Source organism: Carlito syrichta, unplaced genomic scaffold (assembly GCF_000164805.1).
Source record: "Carlito syrichta isolate Samal-C Ts95f unplaced genomic scaffold, Tarsius_syrichta-2.0.1 Scaffold315407, whole genome shotgun sequence".
Classification (NCBI taxonomy): domain Eukaryota; kingdom Metazoa; phylum Chordata; class Mammalia; order Primates; family Tarsiidae; genus Carlito; species Carlito syrichta.
This window is the reverse complement of record NW_007259503.1, coordinates 986,864-997,028: the sequence shown is the minus strand read 5'-3', so window position 1 is coordinate 997,028 and position 10,165 is coordinate 986,864. Positions and strand designations below refer to the sequence as shown.

The 10,165-nt window shown below is 39.9% G+C and overlaps 1 protein-coding gene across 4 annotated transcripts in view; it reads right to left on the bottom strand.

Moving 5' to 3' along the window:
- TMEM245 (transmembrane protein 245) overlaps positions 1-10,165 on the bottom strand; it is a 133,018-nt gene that overhangs the window by 74,465 nt on the left and 48,388 nt on the right. For all 4 annotated transcript variants that reach the window (XM_008072774.2, XM_021706310.1, XM_008072773.2 and 1 more), the window contains 2 exons: positions 8,278-8,360; positions 938-1,028 (listed from right to left, as the gene is read on the bottom strand). In XM_008072774.2, the coding sequence (XP_008070965.1) occupies positions 938-1,028; positions 8,278-8,360 (174 nt within the window). The remainder of the gene's footprint in view (positions 1-937; positions 1,029-8,277; positions 8,361-10,165) is intronic.

Below are 10,165 nucleotides of genomic sequence, written 5' to 3'. Positions count from 1 at the left end.
AGATGAGGTCTCACCAAGTTGCCCAGGCGGGTCTCGAACCCACGGGCTCAGGCAATCCACTCACCTCAGCCTCCCAAAGTGAGGGATTACAGGCTGAGCCACCGAGCCCGGCTGAAAAGGGGTATCCTAAATCTATATTATGGAGTCTAATCCTTAACTGCAGCGACTGCCTTTTCCTTTATCATTCATTTCCCCTTCCTCGACTTCAGTCAAGATCATTTTCTCAAGCACACTCCTGTCTCAGCCTCTAGATCATCTCTTCAAGCACACTCATGTCTCTGTATTTTGGTTCATATAAACACCCTTTTTAAAATCCACTCTTCCTTGGTCTGCCATTCCTACAAGGTTTATCTCAAGTGCCACATTAAAGTACTTAATCCAGTTCCAAGCACATACTGCTATTGTGCTACCATAGAAAGACAAGAGATTTAGAGTTAGTCTTCAGTTTGAAACCAAGCTCTACAATTTACTACAGGACCACTGGAAATTTACTCAGCCTTCTGAGTCCATTTCCTCGTCTGTAATGCAGGCAAAATAATTCAGACTGCAGTAGGTTTCTCAGAAAGATTAAATAAAACTAACTGGAAATGGTCAAGCACAGTTATCAGCAGATAATAGGATGGAATATGCATTAATATCTTTTCCTCCACAGTCTTATTTGATCACCTAAAAAAGTGATTGATCATTCTGTCCTAAGCACAAATGAATCAGATCTATCTTGAAAAGGAAATTACCAACCTCTCAGACAGTTCAGGTACTATTCAACATACTCATTCAGAAGGTTTTAAGTTCATCATATGTTGCTTGTTGACCTGTATATATAAGTCTATTTCAGAAACTGTTATAAATAGCATCTCTTATACTTTATCAAAGTAAGAAGTCACCACCAGTGAAGACCCTACAAATAGAAAGCCATAAAGAAAGGCTCTTTCCTTACCTTGTGGGTTATCCATTCTCGTCCATACTGATACACATTGTTAGCTGCAGAATTCAAGGCTCTTTGGACTACCTGAGCCTCAGGAAGCCAACTAATTTAAAACAAAGAAATAAAAATGAAAAAGTATACTTTTAGTATACTGTACCAACAATGCTCTGAACATGATGTACTTAAGCAATCAATAACAAATTATTGATCAGTTATCAATATACAAATACAAAAGCCTCATGAGCAGGAATCCTTGATTTTTTTGGGCCTAACAGGCCTAATTCTAACATTCAGGATGTCCCTTCAATCTTTCCTCAGTTTGTAGTCCCATTTTCCCCACAACTTCCCTTTCATTCCACTCTGCCTGGTTTCTCTGTCCAAACATGTCCTGGGTGATCTGTCTTACTCAGCACCAGGGAAAGTGGTTCTGGAACACTGGGATATTCAGCATCTAGGACAGGATTCTCAAAATATGCATCAAAACTGCACCAGCAGCATCAGAACTGCTTGAAAACCTGTTAGAAATGAAGATTCTAACAGAACTACTGAAAGAGGAACTCTGGGAGGGTGGGGTTCCCTGCAGGTGATTCCACTTTATAAGCCCTACAGGTGATTCTGATGCTGAAGTTTGAGAACCACTGATCTAAGGAAGTGAAGAACTAAGAAAGAACACAGAAAATTAAATAATTATCTCCAATTTCTTTCTATCCATTGAAGAACCTTTTCACATGGGAGGAACTCTTGAGCAGAGTTCTAGCTATGCAAGGAACTGTAGTCCACAAGCTTTACTCTGTGTAGAGAGAAGAGGCCTCCCCATTTTTCTGCATCATATACCTTAATCAAGATTCCTTTATACATGCCCAATGCTTTCAAAAACAGAAACTTTGCTAACATATTCTCTAAATTATTCCTCACAATGTTATGCACTAAAGATGTTGACATTCACAAACTTAAAAGTCCTGATTTCAGCTATTTATGAGTGATGCCAAAAGTCCAGGGCAAGAAGTAGCTAGTCATTTATTTTCCTGAGGCCCAAAAATGACACATCCTACAAAGCTGGCATACGAGAAACAGTCAGCTAATTAGGGTAAAGTCAAAGGTACAACATCCTCAACTCACAGCAGCTTTACGTGTTTGTGTATGTATGGGAGTAGGTATTGTGTATGTTGGGGAAGATAGTCATAAAGAGAAAGGTGACTGTAATCCTAGCTATTGAGGGGCTGAGATGACAGGATCACTTGAGCCCAGGAGTTTAAATCCAGTCTGGGTAACATAGTGAGATCCTGGAGAGAGAGAGAAAAGAGGAGAGAGAAGTGTGGCAGGTGGAAACAGGAGGGAAGGGAGCTAATTGCCATTGATAGCCACAAAAGTCATGTTGCCTAGGAAGCTGATGGTCTTTAACCAGAAGGAAAAAAAAGATATTTTGAATAAATTTAAAAGTGCAATGTCAAATCAGTAGTGGTTTTAATCTGTAAGTATTAATCAGTTTGTCCTACACTCGAAATAAAGGATTTGTGGAACTTTTTCGCTAATTCCTCAGTCTGTTCAAATAGTTCTCAGCAAGTAAGACAAAATTTTAGAGATGCTTACAAGCATATTAATTTTACAGCATAAGGATATGAATAGGAAACAGGAAATGTGATTTGGGAGAAACTTAAGTAGCTTTTAAATTACTCTAGTATTCAGTGGCTTGAAGGGATTGCAACTTTCCATTATATGGTACTATACTTTTATGGGGAAAATATCCTGCAGTGTAATTTAAAAGTGTGAGGAGTCACAGAAGTATCTGGATAAATCCTTAATGATTAACAAACATCTATTAGACCTGGGAAAAAGTCTTGCTGACCACTGTGGAAACACTTCACCTATGTACTCATGCAGGTATCCTAAGAGCAATAGATGAAGGGGGCTATTATGGGGACAAGTCAAAGGCATTGACTTAGTTCCAACCTCCCCACAGGAGGAGACAAGGAGCCAGAAACATTTGAGCAGTCTTAGTTGGGCTGAACTGGGATGTGCCTCTTTCACTACCATAGCTCCTGAACTGAGCTCCTTCTTTGGAGTCACTGCCTCAGCCAATCACTAACTTCCCTACTCAGTTGAGAGGGATCCTTCATCAAAAACCAAGTCCCTACGGTTTGGATTGGCCTAACCTCACCTTCCTGGGTCAAGGTTAATTTCTATCACCTACAACCTACCAAAAGAACAGCCTAGATTAAAACAACTTCATTTAGTCTACTGGGTTTCTCCCAAGTAAGGGTCAGCACCACTTTAGTGCCATCTCCTAATGAGGGTTCTGAGATGTATGAATCAACAGGCTTGAGACTCACCAGGAGAAAGTAAAAAATGGGTTCCCGGTGAACAGAATTGCCTAAGACAGGAACTAGGATGTGCTACAACTTCATCTTCATTTTTTTTTTGAAACTTTACTAGAATGATCCTATTCTTTCTAATTTATCCAACAGGCACATCCACTGGAAGTCAAGGTATTACATAGAGCATATAAAACATGCATCAAGTTGGAACAAAATAAATCTGACTTATTCTCTTTTTTTTTGAGTTGGAATCTCACCCTGTCCCCCAGGTTGAAGTACAGCAGCACAATTATGGCCACCGCAGTCTCGATCTGCTGGGCTCAGGTGATCCTTCCACCTCAGCCTTCCAAGTAGCTGGAACCACAGGCATGTGCCACCACACCCTGCTGATTTTTTTATTTATTGTAGAGATGAGGTCTCACCATATTGCTCAGGCTAGTCTTGAACCCCAAAGTGCTGGGATTACAGGTGTGAGCCACCGCGCCTAGCCCATCTGACTTATTCTTAACTGTATCTACTCCACTATGAGTATCCACATGAATTCCCCATAAGGCCAACTGCCTTTGGCATGACAGAATCCACTGAGTACCAAGATTTTCAGGAAACCATTACTATCACTTCATGCCCACTCTCACTGTTTCCAATTCCAATCCCACCAATCTGCTGCAAAAGAATCAAATCTTCCATGAATCACCAAAGTCTAAGCAGTTTCAAAAAAAAACCTTCCAAAATGGAGTATTAATCAGCAATAAAAAGGATGGGTTTCAAGGGGGTTATGCTAAGTGACAAAATCCAATCTCAATAGGCTGCATAAGCCATGGCTGAATTTATATGTCATTCTTGAAACAATATTTTGGATAAGGAGATCTGATTAGTGGTTGCCAAGGGTTAGGGATATGTTGAAGGAGGCAGTAGAAGGTAGATATGGCTATTAACGGGTGGCATGAGTGAGTCACAAGGTAGAACAGCTCTGTATTTTGAGTGTGTTGATAGATTATATGAAGCTACAGATGATAAAATTACACAGAACACACACACACACACACACACAGTGCATGTAAAACTAGTGAAATCTGAAAAAGGTCAATGTATTTCCTGATTTTATTGTATTATAGTTATGCTAGATGACAACACGGGAGGAGATGGAGTGAAGAGTACATGGCACCCCCCTGTACATGGTTATGCAATTCACTTTCAAACTCTAAAACAACAAACAAAAACAAAACACCTTTCTACAACCATCTAACCTGAGGCTACTCAGATTGTATGTGCCTTCAATACAGTAGCAGAGATAGTGCTGTTAAATTCAAAAGCAGGATGAAAGGACTTTGGACTTATTTCCACTACAAAAGAATGGTCACCAAAGAAAAGGAGCCCTTCTGATATTAAAGCTGAGACTGAGCCCTAGAAGAAAATACTTAGAAGAAGGTCTATCATCCCATGTAATGCTCTATCTACTTGCTTGCATACCAGATGAGTCCTTCCTAAAATCTAATATCCAGGACATGTTGGTTTCTCCTTTACCCCATTCTCACTTCAAAATGCATTATGTCCAAAGAGCTAGAGGGCAGAAGGACTCAATTCTTACTTCAGAGGTGTTTGGCCCTCAATTTTCCACATTCCCCACTCATCCCACTAAACTCACAGCATTTACACCCATACCCATCCTGAACTGCTTTCCTCAGTTGCTGTACTTGTGCCATGAATCTGATTCATGCTCCTTCCTCAGAGTAATGCACTAAGAATTATCCCTCTCTCCTAATATTTTCAACCCCTTCTACTATACCAGTTCTTTCCCTTCAGTATATAAAGAAGTCTCTCCATCTTAAAAAACAAAACAGAAGAAGACAACTTCCCTCCAACCCCCATCTATTTTTTTACAGGCAAACTTGAGAAAGAATAGTCCATACTTGCTTTCTTCACTTCCTCACTTCCTAATAATTGCTCAACACGCTGCAATCTAATTGGCTTCAGCTCTACCGATTAAATGCTCTTGCAGTTGCTAAATCTAATTTCATTCTTATTTTTTTCTGCAGGAATTTGACAACGCTGACCACTACTATTTTCTTAAAATGTTCTCTTCCCTTGGTTATACTCTTACTTGTCTTATAGCTCATTCTCATTCTCCTTCGCCAACCCAATATTTTCTGCTCACCTTCAAAGGCTGAAGATCCATAGGGTACACATCCAGGAATCCTTTCCATGAAATATATACATTATTTCTTTATGTTGAAGCTGCCCAAAACCCTAGTTCCAACTCAGACCTCTCATCTGATTCCTGGACTCACGCGACAACAGCCTACTTTTTTTTTTTTTTTTTTTAAGTTGGAGTCTCACTCTGTCATCCAGACTGGAGTGCAATGGCACGCTCACAGCCACCACAGCCTCTACCTGCTGGGCTCAGGTGATCCTTCCACCTCAGCCTTCCAAGTAGCTGGAACTGCAGGTGCGAGCTACCATGCCCAGCTAATTTTTTTTATTATTGTAGAGACAAGGTTTTGCCATGTTGCCCAGGCTGGTCTCAAACCCATGGGCTCAGGCAATCCTCTTGCCTCAGCCTCCTAGAGTGCTGGGATTATAGGCTTAAGCCACCACACCCGGCAGCCCACTTTTTAACTTCACCCTAGGTTTCTGTCCTGAACTGCATACCTACACAGATGACAGCTTACTGGATGCCACCCTATACATCTTACACAAACACCTCAAACTCCACACGTAAAAAAAGGGAAATATTTTCTCCCCCAGTCTATCTTGGTGAATCCACCATCATCCACTAATTTTCAAAGCTAGAAACATATGCATCATGCTAAATTATACCCAATCAGTCACCTACTAAACCCCTTATAATCACATGAATCTGTCCTTCCTCTTCATCCTCACTACAACTATCTACAACTCAGAGCTTTGTCACCTCTCAACTGGTTTACTCTAAATGCTTTTAACTCATCTCAATGACCCAAGTCTTGTATCCTTTTCATCTTTTCTCCACAAGGCAGTAGGAAAGACTGTTCTAGAATTAATCTGATGATTCTATTCCTCTTCTTACATCCTTAATCAAGACAATTAATATTATTGCTCCCAAAAATTTCCTTGCCCCTCTGTGTATGCCATCCTGGAGCCCCACGTCTCCCTGATCCACAGGCAATCACTAATCCTTCTGTCACTACAAATTAGTTTGAGCTTTACAGAAACAGAATCATACCATATGGTCTCTTCATTGCATAAATTTTTTCTCTCAGGATGCTTATTTTGAGATTCATCCATATTAGTGCATATATCACTAGCTCATTTTTGTTTAATGCTGTGCATTATTCCACTGCATAAATATACAACAATTTATATTTCAAAAGACATATACTTCTCTTAAGAATATTCAAGTTTCATTCTAAACCAAGCTCAAATTATGTCCTGAGCAAGTTTTGTATGAAGAAACAAAGCAGAGGCAAGAGAGAAAAATCAAGTTAAATCTCAACCTATAATCCTAAAAGTGGCAGATTATTTCCTAACTTAAATCAGTGAGATACCTTGACGTGAGTAAAAAATACATCAAAGCCTGAGCAACATAGAAAAACCTTGTCTCTACAAAAAATCAAAACACTATCTGAGTGTGGTGGTGCACACCTATAGTCCCAGCTACACACGAGGCTGACACAGGAGAATTACTTGAGCCGAGGAGCTGGAGACTGTGGTAAGATTTGAACATGTCACTGCATTCAAGCCTGGGCAACAGAGTGAGACCTTGACCAAAAAAAAAAAGAGAAAAAAAAGCAGGTCATGCAATTTGTTATCATGTTCCATTTGGTGCACAGCATAACTCTGCTGAACATACCCTAAATATAAAACCCTTCCTACAGAAGCTAAATTAAACAAGTACACAAAGAGATCCTTTAAGACAGAGGTTGGTAAACGTTTTCTGCAAACTGCCAGAGGGCAAATATTTTAGGCTTTGCAAACATATCCTTTCTGCCACAACTACTCAATTCTGCCTGCCCTTGCTACCCCAAAACGGCCAGAAACAATATATAAAACAATGGGCATAGGTGTGTTTCAGTAAAACTTTATTTACAAAAACAGGTGGCTAAATCTGGCCCTGGGCTATAATTTGCCCACTCCTCCACAAAAATAATATGGAATAATATGGAAATATGTAAAGAATTATAAAGCTGAGTGGAGTGACACATGCCTGTAGTCCTAGCTACACAGGAAGATCACTTGAGTCCAAGGACTAAGACTAGCCTGGGCAACATAGCAAGAACTTGATTCTTTAAAAAAAAAAAGTATATAGAACATCGGTGGATCAGCCTGTAATCCCGCACCTTTGGGAGGCTGAGGTAAGTGGATTGCCTGAGCCCATGGGTTCGAGACCCACCTGGACAATTTGGCGAGACCTCATCTCTACAATAAATCACTAAATAAGCCAGGCGTGGTAGCGCACGCCTGTAGTTCCAGCTACTTGGAAGGCTGAGGCGGAAGGATCGCCGGAGCCCAGCAGGTCGAGGCTGCAGTGGCCGGGAGCGGCCACTGCACTCCAGTCTGGGCGACAGAGTGAGACTCGAACTCAAAAAAAAAAAAAGAAAAGAAAAGAAAACTGAGATGTTACAGTGGAAAATTCTCTTCAGATGGTCAAAAGCAGTGGTTATAAGTGTTGATTCTGCTACTGAAGGATTATTATCTCAAATTCCTTAACCTTTGATCTTGTTTCCTTAACTGTGAAATGGGGATCTCTATCTCAAATAGTCACTGTAAGGAACAATGATACAAGATAGGTAAAAGTACTTTGTAAATTATAAACATGCTACAAACCATAAATCTCAAAACTTAAGGTATCATTTTCTATAAATTGTTCCTAAAATCTTAAGCACTTCTCTCTACCCCTGTTATTATATGTCATTCTTCGACAAAAATGATATTCATCAAAGCTTTGGCAAACCCTATCTTTTATCTTCCAATGTAGCTGAACCAATGAAGAGCATTTCATGCAAACAGATGCTAAAACTAGGTCATCCATCTCTGTTCTTTTCAAAACAATATTCTTACTTTGCCCACTCAGGGTGATTTGCTAGAGTTTCATTAATCAAATTACTTGTGACTTCAATCATGTGTACACTCTCTTGATGTACCTGCATTACAGATAAACAGAGAGAAGAATCTCAATAAAAAAATAAGCCAAATATAACATTTATTTTTCTATTCTATTATTGGAACAATGCTTTTAGAATCAAACAAATATACATCTAAGCTTTAATTAATTTAAAAACATGCACTGCAAAGTTGATATACATAATATCCTATGCACAATAAAAAGTTCATGACAGCTCCCTGCCTTTAAACTCAACAACTAGGCCGGGCTCGGTGGCTCAGCCTGTAATCCTACACCTTGGGAGGCCGAGGTGAGTGAATTGCCTGAGCCCGCGGGTTCAAGACCCACCTGGGCAACTTGGCGAGACCTCATCTCTACAATAAATCAAAAAATTAGCCGGGTGTGGTAGCGCGCGCCTGTAGTTCCAGCTACTTGGAAGGCTGAGGCGGAAGGATCGCCGGAGCCCAGCAGGTCGAGGCTGCGGTAGCCGGGAGCAACCACTGCACTCCAGTCTGGGTGAAAGAGTGAGACTCCAACTCAAAAATAATAATAATAAAAATAAGCTCAACAACTAAAAAAAAAACAAAACCTAACCAGATATGTGCAAATACTTAACACATGCACATAACTATATTTCATTTGCATATATATGTGTGTATATACATTGCGTATGGGTGTTTGTGTACCTATGTAAATAATATCAGCATTATGTGAGCTAACAGAATTATAATGTAGTGTAAGAGATACAGGCAATTAACCGACTGAGTTAAGGTTCTGAATAAAAAAGCAACAGAAACTACACCTCTGAATTTGCCATGCTCAATAACGAACAAAACGAGGGTGTTAAAAAAGAAACCAGTTGAAAATAAAATTTACCCAACACCTTCACAAGAAAAGAAGCATAATTTGATAAATGTGAAGCAAGTAAAAAAAAAACAAAACATCCTGAAGCACAACAAACAGGTATAACAGCTCACTCCTAAACTGACCCTCACACTCAGAGGTGAGTTCAAAAATTACTGAGATTCACAGGTAACATGGAGAAAAGCAGCCAAATCTCTATCCTTTTCTGACTGAGGAGGGAAAGCAACTGTAATGGGGGGGAGAAAAGAATAAATCAGAGAAAAGAGAGCAATAGTCCTCCACTCACCCTCTGTCTCTGTCCCTTTCTGCCGTGAAAGTTCCAGAGCATACAAGGAATTGAGGAAAACAATATAAAGATAAAAAGTATTTTCCCACAGGGATGGGTATAACCTTAACCAAGTGGCAAAATCACTAGCCAAAGTTACATATAAAATCCAGAATAGAATAGTCTAGGTATCCTAACAAAGACATACACAGCTGCCAAAGGAATCCACTTCTAATTCTGTAGGGTCCCAGAAGAGTAGGGAGAACACCAAAAACCAAAAAACAAACAAACAAAAAAACCCAGAACTGTAGCTTGAAAAGGAAAACAATCTGATTTCAGACACAATGGGGAGAAAATCAACTGAAATACAATGACAGAAAAAAAAGTCAGACTGAATAAAGCCTTACTAATTCTTGGGAAGAATTTGGCTTTCATTTTGTCGGATATGGGCTTTAAGCTTAGAGGTGACAAAATCTTAGATTTTTAAAGTAAATTCGGACGCTATGTTGAGAACAGATTAAATGAGGCAAAAGATGAAGCAGGGAAATCAGCTGGGAGAATACTGCAATAATCCAAGAGAGAACAAAGATAGCTCTGAGCAGGGCAAAAGTAGCAGTGAGGCAAGAAGCAACAGGATTCAAGATACATCTTCTGGCCGGGCTCGGTGGCTCAGCCTGTAATCCCATGCATTTGGGAGGCTGAGATGAGTGGATTGC